Source organism: Bombina bombina, chromosome 6 (genome assembly GCF_027579735.1).
Source record: "Bombina bombina isolate aBomBom1 chromosome 6, aBomBom1.pri, whole genome shotgun sequence".
Lineage (NCBI taxonomy): Eukaryota > Metazoa > Chordata > Amphibia > Anura > Bombinatoridae > Bombina > Bombina bombina.
In genome coordinates this window covers 101,284,572-101,302,558 of record NC_069504.1, presented here as the reverse complement: position 1 = coordinate 101,302,558, position 17,987 = coordinate 101,284,572, and the positions used below count along the sequence as shown (strand labels likewise).

At 41.9% G+C, this 17,987-nt stretch overlaps 1 protein-coding gene across 3 annotated transcripts in view; it reads left to right on the top strand.

The window, feature by feature from the left end:
• The window catches only part of PHTF2 (putative homeodomain transcription factor 2), a 522,887-nt gene that overhangs the window by 474,629 nt on the left and 30,271 nt on the right, over nucleotides 1-17,987 (top strand). For all 3 annotated transcript variants that reach the window (XM_053716525.1, XM_053716526.1, XM_053716524.1), the window contains 2 exons: nucleotides 12,167-12,322; nucleotides 14,276-14,371. In XM_053716525.1, the coding sequence (XP_053572500.1) occupies nucleotides 12,167-12,322; nucleotides 14,276-14,371 (252 nt within the window). The remainder of the gene's footprint in view (nucleotides 1-12,166; nucleotides 12,323-14,275; nucleotides 14,372-17,987) is intronic.

Genomic DNA, 17,987 nt, shown 5'->3' with positions numbered 1-17,987 from the left:
CACCATACAAGAGGTAGAACAACACTTGAAAGATGCTAACACTCTAGGCTCATAGTCATCAGGCCAAAAATAGGATATTTCTGCTTTAATGCTCTTCCTTGCTCATTGCTTTTTTCTTTTCTTTTTTTTTCTTCTTTTCTTCTTTTTTTTTTTTTTCTTTCCTTTCTCCCATTTTTTTTTCCTTTTTTTTTTTTTTTTCTTCTTTTTTTCCCCTCTCCTTTATCTCCCTCTCTTCTCTCCTTCCCCCTCCTCCCCCCGCATTGATCATACTCAGATATTTTAGCTAATACTAAATGGCAAATTTTAAAATAATTTCCTGGAATGTGGGTGGGATCTCCACCCCTATTAAAAGGAAGGCTATCCTTACACATCTTAGGAAATTAGGGACTGACATAGCCTTTCTACAAGAAACAAATCTGTCACTTTAGGAGTCCTTGAAACTTAAAACGTCCTGGGTGAGAGAAATTTACTTTTTCTTCGGGAGATCGGAGGCGGAGGGGGGTGGCCATCCTGATTGGGAAAAAAATTAATCTAGAAACTATACACAGTGAAACAGATCCCGATGGAAGATTTGTGATAGTTAAAGTGAAAATTTATAAAACAATTTATACTTTGTGCAACCTATATGCCCCCAACAAACTGGATCCAGTTTTCTGGTCCAGACTTCAGGCTAAAATTCTCGCAGTTCAGGAGGGGCATTTAATTCTTGGCGGTGATTTCAATATGTCCCCACATTCTCCACTCGATAGACTTAGAATCTCCAATAAATTGTCTAAACAAAAACGGGATAATTTAGAAGCCAAGCTAATGAAATCAATCATGCATAATCTTGCAATAAGAGATGCCTGGAGGCTTCAAAACCCTGACGTTAGGGACTTTACATGTCTATCGAGAGCTCATAAAACGATGTCCAGAATTGATCTCTTTCTTATTAAAGACAGAATAATCCTATCAGAAGTAAAGACGGGTATATTACCAATCTTTCTCTCTGACCATGGTCCTATTTCGTTGGAGATTCAATCCAATCTGCATAAAAATAGATCACCACGTTTTGTTTTCCCTTCCTTTCTTGCGAATGATCTGAAATTTAAAAACTGGCTCAAACTTAAATTCTCTGAGTACCTTCACCATAACCAGGGTCACATTGACTCTCCTCTGGTTTTCTGGGAGGCTGCTAAGGCGGTCCTCAGGGGTGAAATTATAGCCTTTAGTGCTGAAAGATCCAGGATACTAAGACTAAGAGAGAGAGAAATTACTAACTCAGTAATTAACTCGTATAACTCCTACCTACTTGTAAAGTCACCTATAAACTGGGCAAAATACATCCGGGCCAAAAACACTAGAGACACATTTGCGGTCTCCCAGGAGACACAGAGGGACTTGAGACTCCAAGCTAGAATGTACAGGTTTGGAAACAAATCAGGTAAATTACTGGCGAACCTGGTTAAAAGAGAGAAAAAGTCATCTCTTATCGAGAGCATTCAGCAGGAGGGTATCCTCCTTGACAAGCCGGCTGAGATAGCAAAAGCATTTGCCAGTTACTATCAGGACTTATATACACGAAGGAGCTCAGATCTCACACAAGCATCTCAATTCTGGAGTAAAATTACCTGTCCTAAACTTTCAACTGAGGCGGCTGACATTCTTAACGCCCCAATTACTGAAACAGAGGTAACAAAAACCATTTCAGATCTTGCTACCAATAAGGCCCCTGGACCAGACGGCCTCCGAAACGAGTTCTATAAAATCATTAACACTGATATTACCTCTTATCTTAAAAATGTATATAATAGTATGTATGTCAAGGGAGAGCCCGTAGCTACCTCTTTTTCTGGCTCCAATACCATTTTAATCCTAAAGGCTGGGAAAAATCCCTCCCTAAAAGAATCATACTGGCCCATAGCTCTCTTAAATGGAGACTATAAGATCATGTGCTCCATTATTGCTGGGCGCCTCCAGGCTCCACTGGCCACTGTCATTCACTCAGACCAGGCAGGGTTTCTTTAAGGTCGAAACTCCTCAGCAAAAATCAGGGAGGCTCTGACTATTACAGAGTATTTCAGGACTATGGAGGCGTCGGAGGGTGACGGGGACTGGGAAGCATTTGACCTGGCTATTGTCTCGATCGATGCAGAGAAAGCATTCGACTCAATACATTTCGATCATCTTTTCACCTCCCTGGCCAAGTTTGGCTTTAGAGGTGAGTTTCTCAATTTTATTATGAAGCTGTACAAAGAACCCTATACAACTCTGATCATTAATTATTTATCGTCTTCACAGATAACCCTCGGAAGGGGAACACGCCAGGGGTGTCCCCTGTCCCCCCTGCTCTTCGACGTCTCGATTGAACCGTTGGCAATCATGGTCAGACAAAAACTACCAGGTATTAAACTGGGCAAACAGGTTACAAAAATCGCTCTATATGCTGATGACTTACTTTTATATCTTTCAGATACCAAAACCAGTATACCTAAACTATTAGACATCACTACCCGATTTGGATCTTTCTCGGGCTATAAGATCAATGAAGCAAAATCAGAGCTGCTATGGCTCAGACAAAATAATAACTCCCTCCCGGATATTCCCTTCACTGTGTCTAGAGATTCTCTCAAATACTTAGGAATCCTGATTCCCTCCTTGCCGAGGGAGCTGTATAATCTCAATCTCCTTCCAGCATTAACAAATATCAGAGAGAAACTTAAAATCTGGCAATCTCTGCCATTATCTATCTCTGGAGGGGTCGCCCTATTTAAAATGATTTTGCTCCCCAAGCTCCTCTATGTATTACAGAACATCCCACTAATCCTCCTAGAAAGAGATGTGCGCTGTCTCAACAGTGCACTCAGCAGATTTCTCTGGCAGGAGAAAAGGCCAAGAATATCTTTAAACAAACTCTCCCTTCCAAAAGATAGTGGTGGTCTTGAACTCCCAGACATTCGATCATATAACTATGCTTTCCTGGTCCGAGTGGTGGTCGACTGGATTTCTCATAGCGATTATGTCACGAATAATTCTCTAGAAGAAAATATCTGCTATCCCTATCTACCATTAGCTTTAATCCACTGCCCGCCCAAAGAACTACCAGGTAAAATTAAAAGGCTTAAGTCTTTCTCCAATCCTCTGAAGGCTTGGTGGAAAGTGAGTAACTTATTGTCCTTAAATTGTAAAGTCTCTCAATATCTCCCATTACAGGGAAACCCAAAATTTCCGGCCGGAGTAAATTCTGCAACATTTAAGAAATGGCACAATCTAGGTTTGAGCAGGCTGATACAACTATGGGACACAGAGAGGAGGTGTGCCAAATCTTTTGAGAATCTGAAAACAGAATTTCAAATCAATAACAAGGAATTCTTTGCTTTCCTGCAAAGTAGACATTTCTTGCTCGAGCTAATGAAAGAGACCGGCTGGAACTGGAACCTGGGCAAATTGGGAAGTTGGGTCACTTTGTTTAAGAACGGTATTAGCTCTATCTCCCCCTGTTATCAGCTAATCAAATCAGGCAAAGGTAAAGCAGTGTTAGAGAAAATCACTATGCTATGGAATCAGTTGCCTCCACATGCCAGTATTGATGTAAAAATTATTCAGTCCTCAATCCGCAAGGTGGCCCAGGTCACTCTTTCAGCCACTTGGAGAGAGACACATGTTAAACTTCTGCACAACTCTTACTTTACTCCCAAAAAGGGTCACAAAATTCATAATCTTAGCTTTAACAAGTGCCCAAAATGTTCATTTCCTGCAGTCGATTTAATGCACATGATCTGGAGCTGCCCCAGAATAAGGCACCTCTGGCGGAAACTAGAGTTCTGGCTTAATAAAACTCTCAAAATCCCTCATGTGAGTCTCTCACAGATAAAGATTGTCTTTGGCCCCAAGAATCTCAATTCATGGCATAAATTGATATTCCTCTCTATCTTGGCAACTAGATATCTAATTTTCAAAAAATGGAAATTGAGAGCGACTCCATCGATTCCAGAGATAAAAAAAACTGTCTGAAAAAACAATGCTTACTAGAACAAAGGGACACCAATCTAGACAATGATTCAGACATTAAAAAATTCTTTGGCAAATGGTCAGTTTTTATCAAGTCATTACCTATCTCAGAAATTAATGACCTAATATTCCCCTTCAGAAACTCAGAACTGGTGCTGCTGGGCGCCTGGTAGTGATTAAGTAATATGGAGGGATCGAGCTGCCTCCTGGAAATCCTCTGGGGTGGCCCCCCCTCTCCTTCTCCTCCTCCTTCTCTCACATTCTGGCCCCTCGTTGGGGGGAGGCGGGAGAAGGCCCTTGTCTCTTCTGTTCCTTCCTCATTCTCCTCCCTGTCTCTCTTCCCCTTCCCTTGGTTCCCTTTTTCCTCCTTCTCTCCCCCCCCTACCCTTTCCCCTTTATTTTTTTTTTTCTTCCTCTCTCTCTTCCTCTCTTTTTCTTTTTCTCTTTTCTTAATTTTTGTTTTTGTTCTGTTTTAGATAAGGAAAACCCCAACAATAGGTATATACTAAGAATTGGGCCTTAAAGTTTAAGGTTAAGGTGCTCTACTAACCTCATGTTGGATTTTGTCATGTATCATGATGTGTTATGTAATCTTGCATGAACACCTGAAGTTACTGATTATTTTGCTTACTTTCTTTTTTCTAATCTGATTCTGCATTAATGTATATCTGTGTCAACTGTTGGAGAAGGAAAATCCCAACAACAGGTATATACTAAGAATCGGGTCTCAAAGTTTTGGGTTAAGATGCTCTGCTGACTTTATGTTGGACTTTGTTTTGTATCATGATGCGTTATGTAATTCTGTATGAATACCTGAAGATATTGATCATCTTGTTTATTTCCCTTTTTTTCTCTTTTTTATTTTGTATTATTGTACAACTGTGCCAATTGTTGGATAATAAATAAACATTTAAAAATAAAAATTGCATGATCTATCTCAATCATGAAAATTTTCATTTTGACTAGATTATCCCTTTAAAGTAAGGGGCTGACAGAGGAACTTTAGGATCAGGTGACTAAGGCTTGAGGTCTGTTGTGGCTATAGGGCAACAGTGGGGCTGTAGGGCCAAGAATTTGATCTAACATTGATATGTGGCTAGCAAAATGGCTGCCATGAGTCAAATCTGATATTCTGTATTTTTTATTATTATTAGAATTAATATGATATAAGTAGGCTGGTACACATGGTCACATTATATTATTAAATTTGCAGAGCTCCCATAAAAGGTTGCCAGCCCATGACAATTAATAATTTTGATGGAATCTCTACTATTGTTGTTTAGCATTCTGGAGTTTACTTGCCTTGACCATGATTAGTTTGTATCTTCTCAAGTAAAAATAAAAATAATGTTCAGTTTTGTATAATCCGAAAACTTCTGTTTCTTTCCTAAGACATGGAGAGTCTACAACGTCATTCCAATTACTAGTGGAAATATCACTCTTTGCCAGCAGGAGGAGGCAAAGAGCACCACAGCAAAGATGTTAAGTGTCACTCCCCTACCCATAACCCCCAGTCATTCTCTTTGCCTCTATCAATGGAGGAGGTGAAGTTTTGTTGTCTGAAGATATGAATAACTTTTTTGGGTACTTTTCCCTGCAAGCAATGATTTGGGTTTAGTCCACGCCAATCTCTAGTTATAAAAAAGCCAGAGTTGGTTACTCTGTTCTTTCTTTTTTCTACAGGTCTCTGTAAGGAGTATGTGTCCTTTCACGCCTTGTGAGCTGTCTTCCTGCCGGACAGCTAGACTGCAGGTAAGTGCATTTTGTCTTCTAGGTGTTGGAGGCTTGCACTTAAGCAACTAGTTAACTCTGCAGAAAGAAAAATGGGACATGGTTAAATCCTTTATGTACAGGATTTTTTGGGCAGTGTGCAGGCATATGTATGTGAGAAAAAGTTGCTGTGAAACACGTTACTTAATGCACTTTGACAGTGTATTTATATGGGCACTTTATTAGACAAAATTAGGCATATTTTATTTTTTAAAGAAAAAAAGGTGCTTGTGACTTTTATTGTGAAGCTACCGATCCAGAGTGGGTTGAAGCTCAGGCAAGACTTGGCAGTATTTTTTTTTCCTGGAACGCACGCTTTTAGTTAGCTGGGCAGTTCCTGCTGAAGCCAGTCATGTGACTTCCTTCTCTTCCGATTCGGAGCGGAGTGGCGTCACGGCTTCTTTATATTGCCGATACCGGCTCTTTGAGGAGTCGCTTGTGAGCTCTGTGCATTCAATTGCGGAGTATGGTAGGGCACCTCAGTTTAGCTGAGGTGGAGAGGTCCTGAATTAGTTTTTTTCTGTGTAAGGGAAATCAAATTGATAACGTATATTGCTCTGAGGTACCAAAGACTTTGTTAAAGTGACAGTAGTGGCTAATTTTTAATTCTCTTTTATATTTGGCAATTTTTTGTTCTGTGCTAGCATGGATATGGAACAAGCATCTGTTTCTTGGGATAGATGCTTATTATGCCTAGAGAATCAAATTGTTTTGTCTATGCAATTATGTGCTACATGTCTAGCTAGAACACTAGAGTGTAAATATAAACTATTGCCCTCTGTGCCTAATGTCTCTCAGGATGATGCTGTTAAGGCATTGCCACAGCTTTCTCCTCAGACGTCCCAAGCCTTAATGGCGTCACATACAGTGCCTTGCTGTTCCTCTCAACCTCCTGGAGGAGTTTATTTGCCTGCAGATTTTGCTGCACAGGTATCTTCTGCTGTATCTGCGGCATTGTTTGCTTTTCCTATATTAGGGAAACGCAAGAGGAAACCCAAACATTTTTCAGATAGTAAGATGTCTGTCCCATTTGCTGCTACGCAGGTTGCTCTCCCCCATAACTCTGAGGAGGAGGTTACCTCGGTAGCTTCTGAGGGTGAAATCTCAGATTCTGACTGTATAAATCCTTTGTCTGATGCTGAAGAAGTTAACTTCAGGTTTAAGCTTGAACACCTTCTTGTACTGTTAAAGGAGGTATTGGCTACTTTGGATGATTCCGACTTGCCTGTCATGGTCAACCCTAAAAAAATTTAGTAAGCTTCACAAATACTATGATGTTCCTTCCTTTGTGGAAGTGTTTCCTGTTCCAGACCGTGTGATGGAGATCATTGCACAGGAATGGGAGAAGCCAGGGATACCTTTCTCCCCGTCATCAGTCTTTAAAAATATGTTTCCTCTTGTTGACTCCATTAAAGATTCATGGCGCACGGTGCCTAAAGTAGAAGGGGCTATTTCTACCTATAGAGGATAGCTGTTCCTTTAAGGATCCCATGGACAAGAAGCTGGAGGCTTATTTGAAAAAGATATATGTTCATCAGGGTCTTCAATGGCAACCCGCAGTTTGTATTGCCACAGTAGCAAGTGCAGCATTTTATTGGTGCAATGCCTTGTCTGAATCAATTTTAGAAGAGACTCCATTGGGGAAGATCCAAGATACGATTAAGGCTCTCAAACTAGCTAATTCCTTTATTTCTGATGCTAAAATCTTGGTCAGCTTATGTTACCTCCAAGTCCAAGCTTCTGGCGCTTCCTAACGAGGTTAAAACCTTGTTTGGACCTGGCCTGGCAGAAATAATTTCTGATATTACGGGTGGAAAAGGGTCTTTTCTACCACAAGACAAGAAGAACAGACTTAAAGGACGTCAAAGTAATTTTTGTTACTTTTGTAACTTTAAAGGTCAAAAGTCTTCCTTTACCTCTTCCAATCAGGAGTAGTCCAAGTCCGCTTGGAAACCGAATCAGTCTTGGAACAAGGGGAAGCAATCAAAGAAACCATCAGCTGAGTCTAAGTCAGCATGAAGGGTCTGCCCCCGGTCTGGGATTGGATCAAGTGTGGGGCAGACTTTCTTTGTTTCGTCAAGCGTGGATACGAGATGTTCCCGATTCTTGCGCTGTGTATATAGTATCTCAGGGTTACAAAATAGAATTCAAATCTTGCCCTCCTAGGGGCAGCTTTCACCTCTCAAGATTATCTGCAGACCAGGTAAAAAGAGAGGCATTCTTGAACTGCATTCAGGACCTTTTCTCCCTGGGAGTGATTGTTCCAGTTCCACTAAAGGAATAGGGTCTAGGATTTTATTCAAATCTGTTTGTGGTTCCTAAAAAAAGAGGCAATTTTTCGACCCATTTTAGACCTGAAGTGTCTCAACAAATTTCTCAGTGTACCGTCCTTCAAAATGGAAACCATTCGTTCCATTCTTCCTTTGGTTCAAGAGGGTCAGTTCATGGCGACCATAGACCTGAAGGACGCGTATCTTCATGTTTACATTCACCGGGATCATCACAAGTTCCTGATATTCGCTTTTCTAGACAAGCACTTTCAGTTTGTGGCTCTTCCGTTTGGCCTTGCCACAGCTGCCAGAATTTTATCAAAGGTTCTGGGGGCTCTCTTGGCAGTGGTCAGGTCTCAGGGAATTGCAGTGACGCCCTACCTGGATGTCATATTGGTTCAGGCACCTTCTTTTCAACAAGCAAACTCTCATACAGAGATCTTGTTGTCTTTTCTACGTTCCCACAGATGGAAATTGAATCTGGAAAAGAGTTCCCTGGTTCCAGCTACAAGGGTGGTTTTCTTAGGGACCATCATAGATTCCCTATCTATGAAAAAATTTCTGACAGAGGTCAGAAAATTCAAAATTCTTTCCTCTTGCACCTCTCTACAGTCTACTGTTTGGCCATCAGTGGCTCTATGTATGGAGGTAATTGGTCTGATGGTCGCTTCCATGGACATCATTCCCTTTGCTCGATTCCATTTGAGAGCTCTGCAATTATGCATGCTCAGACAACAGAGCAGAGACTATTCAGATCTCAGAGGATAGATCTAGAGCAGTCGACAAGAGACTCTCTTCCGTGGGTGCTTTCTCAGGAGCATCTGTCTCAGGGCACATGCTTCCAGTGACCTTCCCGGGGGATCTTGACCACAGACGACAGCCTGCTGGGGAGCAGTCTGGGACTCGTTAAAGGCACAAGGTCTATGGACTCGGGGAGGAGTCTGTTCTCCCCATAAACATCTTGGAGTTGAGTGATTTTCAATGCTCTGGTGGCTTTGCCTCAGTTGTCCTTAGACCGGTTTATCAGGTTCCAATCAGACAATATCACCTCAGTGGCTTACATCAACCACCAGAGAGAACTCAGAGTTCCTTAGCCATGAAGGAGGTGTCTCGGATTATTGAGTGGGGGGAAGCTCACAATTATTGTCTATCTGCCATTCACCTTCCAGGAGTGGACAACTGGGAGGCGGATTTCCTGAGCAGACAGACATTTCCTGGGTAGTGTGCTCTCCATCCGGAGGTGTTCTCCAGGTTAACCCTCAAGTGGGGGGGGGGGGTGCGGGAGTTGGATCTGATGGTGTCTCTGCAGAACGCCAAGCTTCCAAGGTACGGTTCAAGATCAAGAGATCCGCAGGCAGCTCTGATAGATGCTCTGGCGGTTCCTTGGAATTTCGATCTAGCATTCCTGTTTCTCTGTTTGCACTCCTTCCATGAGTCATTGCTCGTATCAAACAGGAGAGAGCGTCAGTAATTCTAATAGCTCCTGCATGGCCTCGCAGAATCTGGTATGCAGACCTGGTGAATATGTCATCGCTTCTACCTTGGAGGTTACCTCTGAGGAAGGACCTTCTAACTCAGGGTTCATTCCTCCATCCAAATCTCGTTTCTCATAAGCGTCTGGCGGTTTTGCCAGATGTTTAATCTTTTTGTCAGGCCCTCGTCAGAACAGGCCTGTGTTTAAACCTGTTGCTCCTCCTTGGAGCCTTAATCTTGTTCTTAAAGTTTTGCAGCAGGCTCCGTTTGAGCCAATGCATTCCATAGATATTAAGCGGTTATCTTGGAAGGTTTTGTTTCTTATTGGTATTTCTCGGCTTTGCAGTGTGATTCTCCTTACCTTATCTTTCATGCTGATAAAGCGGTTCTTCGTTCTAAATTGGGGTTTCTCCATAAAGTGGTTTCTGATAGAGAAGGAACGACAATTTCCTCATTAATATTTCTACGTCCTTATCCTTCTTCTCATAAGGAACGTCTGTTGCACAACTTAGATGTTGGGCATGCTCTAAAATTCTACATACAGGCGACTAAGGATTTTCGCCAGTCTTCTGCCCTGTTTGTTTGTTTCTCAGGACGTAAGGGTCAGATGGCTACTGCTACTTCTCTTTTCCTCTGGTTGAGAAGTATGATTTGTTTTTCTTCTGATACTGCTGGACAGCAGCCTCCTGAGAGAATTGCAGCTCATTCCACTAGGTCCGTCTCCTCTTCTTGGGCTTTCAAAAATTAAGCTTCTGTGGAACAGATTTGTAAGGTTGCAACTTGGTCCTCTCTACATACTTTTTCAAAATGTTCCAAATTTGATACTTTTTGCCTCAGCTGATTCCTCTTTTTGGAGAAAGGTTCTTCAAGCGGTGGTGCCTTCTGTTTAGGCCTGCCTTTCTTGTTCTACCTCCCTATTCGTTCCGTGTCCTTTAGCTTGGGTATTGGTTCCCACTAGTAATTGGAATGACACCGTGGACTATCCATGTCTTAGGACAGAAAACTAAATTTATGCTTACCTGATAAATTTCTTTCCAGGCATGGAGAGTCCATGACCCCACCCTTAATTTAGACAGTTATTTTTTATTAAACCTCAGGCACCTCTACACCTTTGTGTTATTCCTTTTTCCATTTCCCTTTGGTCGAATGACTGGGGATTATGGGTAGGGGAGTGACACTTAATAGCTTTGCTGTGGTGCTCTTTGCCGCCTCCTGCTGGCCAGGAGTGATGATATTCCCACTAGAAGTTGAAATGACGTTGTGGACTCTCCATGTCCGGAAAGAAAGAAATTTATCAGGTAAGCATAAATTTAGTCTTTTTTATGCACACGACTGTGTATGCAGAAGCATAAGCCTGCCATCTAGTGAGTAATATTGTCAAATATACAGTGCTAGAGCAGGAACTCAAAAACAACTGTTCTGTTTTATATCATGTTACACTGAATTAAAAATGTTTATAGCTTAATTTACCAAAAAATAGATTCATAAAATATATATATATATTATAATTTTACTACTTTACAATAACAAAACATATGTATAATTAACAATTACACCCGTTTTCAGAACTTGCAAACATGTTGTAAGTTTAAATTACTGCTTTACTGCGTTGCTAGCGGTTCTGGTTTGATGTGCTAGAAATCATATGTTGCGTACCTCATATAATTTATTTGTATTAATTGCAGGGACCCCCACTGGTGATAGGCTGGAAAAGATTGTGAGGCTCAATAAATATCAACCTTTATCTCGCCTGAGCAATGAGAAGTTCTCTTATAGCATAACCTCAGTTTGTGCCTCTAGTCACATTTTATTTATTTATTTATTTTTCTAAGTAAAGTTTCACACATAAGTACTCACAAGGAATTATTTTTCTTTTTTTGTGTATTACCTTTTCTACATAAGAACTCACAATTGCAATGTGAGAAGCCGCAATATACCTTGTATTTGTTTGACATGAGATTAGCAAATTTGCACACATTTGTAAAAAAAAAATTACAATTTTTTTAGAGGTAAATTCAAAGTTCAGAGGTTATATAGTTTGGAGGAGGGGAGGTAGATTGATTAGTGAGTGTTTCATTAAATAAATGCTGTAACTGAACTATTGTTTCAGATTCAGTTTGTTTTTAATTGAACTGCACTTTTATATCCCTTTAAGGGGTCGATTTATCAACCTCTTCGGCAGGCTTAGCCTGCCTACGACTGCAGGTTCTCACAGGAGAACCTGCACGCTGTATTTATCAAGCAGAAGTCATCAGATTGCTGCTTCCCTACTCTTTTGCCTCCTCTCAGGTGGCAAATTTCAATCTCCCTGGTCTCATCCAACCCGGGAAGATTGACAGCTCCTGCCCGTGCGTGATTGGCTGTGCAAGGGGCAGCGTTGCACACAAGCGCAAAATAGTGCTTATGTGCAATGCTGAATTCCAGCAGCGGAATTCAGCCCGCCAGAGGCGAGCTGCGACAGACAGGGGCGCGTATGTGTGCCCCTGTCCGCCTCAGCTTGATAAATCGACCCCTATGTATAGTGAAATTGACATGACCCTGCAACATTTTACAGATTGATTACGTATAACAAAGCTTGTTCTTCAGCTCACAATAAATTTATTTTATTATCATTCTTTTAGCAACGTCTTGTAAATTGCTTTTTATGTTTTTCTCTATTTCAGCTGCTTCATGTACACGAGACCTTCCTTGATTGTCACTACAACTGGGAGCTTTTAATTTGGTGCATTTCATTAACACTTTTTTTGTTAAGATTTGTTACACTTGGATCTGAAACCAGCAAAAAATATAGCAATACCTCTATATTACTGACTGAACAGGTGAGGGAAAAGATCTAAGACTATTTGCAAGATAATTATTTAAAATTGTGCTTGTGATTACTGTGTGAGATATTTACTTTACAGTGAGATAGCCAATAAGATCACTTTCTTATTTTGTATATGTTTTGATTTCTAATATGTATTTGTCGTCAAAAAGTAGACAGTGTTTTGGTGAAATGGAGACTGTTACTCATGTTATTTCAACCCTTAAAAGAATTAGGAAGTAGCGCATTAACTTTATGTTAAATAAAATGTGTACTTTCCTGAGCCTTCTAAGTTTGCCCCTTACTCATGGTTTATTTTGTTCCCTTTAAAGGGATACTAAACCCAATTTTTTTTCTTTAATGATTCAGATAGAGCATGCAATTTTAAGCAAATTTCTAATTTACTCCTATTATCAATTTTTCTTTGTTCTCTTGCTATCGTTATTTAAAAAGCAGGAATGTAAGCATAGGAGCCGGCCCATTTTTGGTTCACAGCCTGGGTTATGAGTGCTTTATTGGTGGCTAAATGTCAGCTACCAATAAGCAAGCGCTATCCATGGTGCTGAACCTAAAATGGGCCGGCTCCTAAGCTTTAAATTCCTGCTTTTTAAATAAAGATAGCAAGAGAACGAAGAAAAAATAGGAGTAAATTAGAAAGTTGCTTAAAATTGCATGCTCTATCTGAATCATGAAAGAAAATTTGGGTTTAGTATCCCTTTAATAAAACATATTGGCTAAGCAGAGGCCTCTAGAGTTGGAAATAGTCAAATGTAATACCTTGTGCACAGACCTTTTTATGTCAAACATGTACATATATGCTAAGAACATATTTGTTAAAACATTGTTGAAATACTATACAATACTATGTAAAATATTCTGAAATGTAACATTCAAATGACAAATAGAATATTTACGTGAATTCCCCATTATAGCTATAATAAGCCCTAGGCTGCATAGACTGACCAATTACAGTGCAGATTTGTATAGCCTCTTGCTTAATGCTATATTAAAGAAGAAAAAAACACTGTGTGGTTGGCAGTATTAGAAGTCCCCAAAAAACGTGTTTGTTTAATGTAGCAAAACTACAACTTTCAAAATCCAGTGTTCTCCACAGAAACGTTTGCCAGCCGTAGGAAGTAGCCGAGTGGGGGCAGTGTAATACTATTCAATATTATACCATTTTCTGTAATTTTATAAATGTTAATTAAGCTATCCAAAGCACAACTTAATTGGATATCTCTTCAACAAAGAATAACAAGACAACTAAGCAAATTTGATAATAGAAGTAAATTGTTGGGTAATTTTTTTTTTATTATTATTCTTTATCTGACAAATGAAATAATTTTTTGGGGGTTTCAAGTCCCTTTAAGGTTCATACATGCATTTTACTTTTTTCAGATGTTCTGCTAAACTAAGCCATCAGGTAGGGAATTCACCCTGTATTCTTTGGTGGGCCTCTTCCTACTCCAATTAGGTGCAAGACTATGGGGCATATTTAGGTAGGTGCGAGCGGACATGATCCGATATTGCGGAACGTGTCCGCCGCAAATTGATAAATGCCGACAGCATACGCTCTCTGCATTTATCATTGCATCAGCCGTTCTTGTGAACTGCTGGTGCAGTGCCGCTCCCTGCAGATTCGCGGCCAATCGGCCGCTAGCAGAGGGTGTCAATCAACCCGATCGTATTGGATCGGGTTTATTTTCAGCAATGTCTGTCCGCCACCTCAGAGCAGGTGGAAAGGTTATGGAGCAGCGGTCTTGAGACAGCTGCTTCATAACTTGTGTTTCTGGCGAGCCTTCAGGCTCGCCAGAAACACGGGGCATAAAGTTCCATACGGAGCTTGATGAATAGGCACCTATATATCCACTGTTATGAAGAAATCCATGTATTTCTCAATATAAATGTTGTTTTCAGGTGTATGTGAGAATTTTACCTTATAAATATGTTTTTTCCCTGTATGAAACAGATAAATTTATACTTGAAAATGGAGAAGAAACCAAACAAGAAGGAAGAACTAACACTTGTTAACAATGTGTTAAAATTAGCTACAAAATTACTAAAGGTAGGAGCTTCTCCTTAATTTATAATTTCACATATAATGATAGTATTAAATGTCACACTTCAGTCTTCTATTGTTTTCACACCATAGCTTTTCTTCATAAATGGAAAGAGTCCACAGCTGCATTCATTACTTTTGGGAATTCAGAACCCGGCCACCAGGAGGAGTCAGACACCCCAGTCAAAGGCTTAAATACCTCCCCCACTTCCCTCATCCCCCAGTTATTCTTTGCCTTTCATGCCAGGAGGTTGGCAGAGAAGTGTCAGAAGTTTTCGATAGTCTCTTATGGAGGGTAGTACTCTTTGGCATGGGACTGGAGTTTCAAGTAGTTCTGTCAGCCTCTCAGTGAGAGCCTGGATGAAAGTTAGAGTCCAGAGATGCAGGGAGAGTCTTCCTGCGAAACCATCCCAACTCATAATAACAGCACCACAAGCAATCAGCTTTGACTAGTTTCGCTGCCTGCTTTTTTCTCACAAGTCCATGGCAGAAGCGGTGCTACCATCTGTCACACTTGAAGGGCCATGTTCCTGTTCCACGGCGTAGATTCCGGTAAGATGGTTTCATTTTACTTTCATCATGGATGTATTGTAATTGCAACTGTTTATCCGAGAGGGGCTACAACATTTTGGGGATAACTTTAACATAGAGTCTCATTGAGGCTCTTTTTTGTTTCCCGGAATCAAGGGTTAATATCTCCTGAGGGGGGTTATTGAACAGGGGGGTTTATAATCTTGTTTATGTGATTCTGTCTGCTACTGTGTAGTGTTGCTTCGGCTCATGGCTGTTTTGGAACATAACAGCCTATGTCTAGTGATGCAGCCTTTACAGTCGGGCACGCTTTTGCATGGACTGCACGGGCGTGGCCACATTTTGGCTCTCCATTTTCACATTCCTGACCGTGTGGGACAGAAAAATCCTGGTCCGCTGGTGTCTGGTTCCCTGGGGGTGATGAGTGCCCCAGCCATTGGGGGTGTAAAGTGCCATTTAGATTTTTCTTATTGGTCCATTTTTTATTCAGTGTCCCAGTTATGGAGGATTCTGATTTTTTTGGAGATGGATGTCTCTGATTCAGACTCTACTTCTTGCGAAGAATATGAATTGACCCGGCTGATACATGCCCATCAGTTATGTTCCGAATGCCATTTCAGAGTGCTCTGTTCCTCTGGGTTCGGGCAATCAGGTGCCCACTGAGCCATCCACCTCTGGGAATTCTATTTCCCACGAGGCGAGTTCCCTACCACCAACTCTTACTACGCATGCAGGTAACCCAACCGCTATTTATCCTTCTATGGAGTGTGGCCTGTTCCCACCGGAGGTAACAACACGTTTTTGCATGGCCATATCTTTGGCGCTGGCGCATCTGCACCTCCTGGGAGTGTGCTTACGATATTGTCTGTGTTGCATTAACCGGGGCTTGTCAGGCGTGAGATCGCCTGGTCCAGTTCAGCCCTCTAGGAGAGCGACTGCCCCTGAGGCCTCAGGGGGGTCAACCTTCGGGGCCGGTGTTTTCTTTTTTCCCGGCGGAGGTATGTTGCACCTTTCGTTATAGACTGGTGCGCCTTATTGTTCTACTGAGGCACGTTTTGGTGTTGCTGGAGGATCCTACTCTTAATGGGTCTGGGGATTCTCAACTGGCTTGCTTGCATAGACATAAGGGGATGAAGTAATATTCTTATAGTCTTGTTATTTGTGTATCCTTTTCCAGTTCTGAGCTTGGAAGTCTCGGACCCCTGTTGGGCTGGTCCTACGAGTTGCCTTATCTTTTGTTTTAACCCGGTGAGTATGATTTTTATTTGGTCTAAGGCTTGTGTTGTTGTGTGATGTTTCCTTCGGAAACTTTATCTGGAATTGATACTCGCGATTTTGTGGTTGCACGGTTTACTCTGAGGACGTACTAGTCTTCTGTTTGATTGTTCTTTATCGCTCCATCTCGGGGGAGACTCTATGTGGCCTTGACAGTGCTGGGGCCCTTGGTTTCAGGTACAAATCCTTTTGTGTTTGAGGCCTAGTTCAGACACGTGGCACCTTTTTATGTCCAGCTGGTCCGGTGAGGGCGCCTAGTGATCACAATATGATTTGTGTTGTTTACTTGTTATTTTACAAGCTTTAACTAGCATCCTGAGAGGACTTGGTCTGTGGTTGCTTAGGGGCATGAGGGATTGGTTCATTCCTCATTCGCCTTTCAATCTAGTGACTCCGTTGAGATCCACAGCAACATGCTGAGTCTTTTCCGGGATCTAGAGTGTTCCTTCCCGTTGTGGGTTGGAGGCTTGGAAGATTTAGGTCCTTCATACCGCCGTTCTTACGGGTTTGCCTTTCATGGTCTCTTTGGAAGTGTCCTTTTAGGACTTGTTCCTTTTAGAGGCTCTCTTGCTTTTGGTCGAGACTTTCTTGACTTCGTCCGTTTTTTTCTGGCGGCTTTGGACACTTAATTAGGAAGTGAAGGCCATGAGGCTCTGTCTTCCTTCGGGAGTTAGTCGTCTCCATATCAGGGGCGATAGGTGTTGTTTTCTCTTTTTCCAAGCTTTTGGTTTGGGGATGTTTTTCTGCCTGGGTTTGGGATGCTTTGCATTCTTCTCCTTTGGGTGTGGTCCTCTGGATTGTTGATCTGAAAGGATTATGGAGACTAGCCTTTCTTTTCTACTCTCTTTCGGGTGACTCTGTTCTCGTTCTCATTTCCTTTTGTGCTGCCCTTGGGGCCTTTGGGCTCTAGAGAAATTGCGTGACTTTGTTGCGGCCTAGCACCTTGTTGGGGAGGTGTTGACCTCCGGCCAAGGGTGTTCTCTTCCCTTTGGGCGGGGAATTACGAGTGAGTCCTGTACCCGTTCTCCGGGTTCCCCGGTTATTATCCCCTGTGAAGTCTGAATGCTTCAGACTGGGTATCTTCTGTTCCCAGGGGGTGTTGTTCATTCTTGGATGATTCTGGTTCCAGGTTTCTTGTCTTGGATCCTTCTTGGATGTCTGGAGACTTATAATCCTGTGGACTGGTTCAGGAGGACCCAGTTTTTTCAGGGACCCTATGTTGCAACATAGGGGCTAGCTCATTGGGCTTGCAAGCAGGAAGGCCAGAGTTCACGTCCACCTTCGGGTACTGGTTATAAACTCTAAGGCCTGACTTGTCCTTCGGACGAAGTGTGCTCCTCTTCATGGGGAATTTTTTATCTGTTGGATCAACAGTGGTGTCTGGATGTGTTTTTTTTTTCTTTCATTCAGTCCGTGTTTTGATCATACTATGGCTTCATTTCTTGTGGATATGTACGCTGTTCTTAGCTGTGCCCTTCCCTTTTGAGGGGATAGTTTGTCTTCCTTATGAGCTGAGGTTTCCTCTCTCTGGGGGGTCATTGTCCTGCCCTGTGTGTAGGAGGTTGGATCAGGTGGCTTATTTCTGTAAGGAGCAGCATCTGCTGCTCCGTGGGCTCTGTTCCACCTGTTGGAAATTGATCTCTCTACGTAGAGACTGTGACAGGTCTTCCTACAGATCTATTGCACTTTTCTCTGTTCCAGGTCCTAGGGGTTTCTCCTTGGGAGTGCCTTATTTTGGTGGAGCGGATTGGGTTGGCATCCAAGCTCTGTTGGGGTGGGTGAGTCCCCCCTTTTTTCATTCCATTCCCTGGGGGCT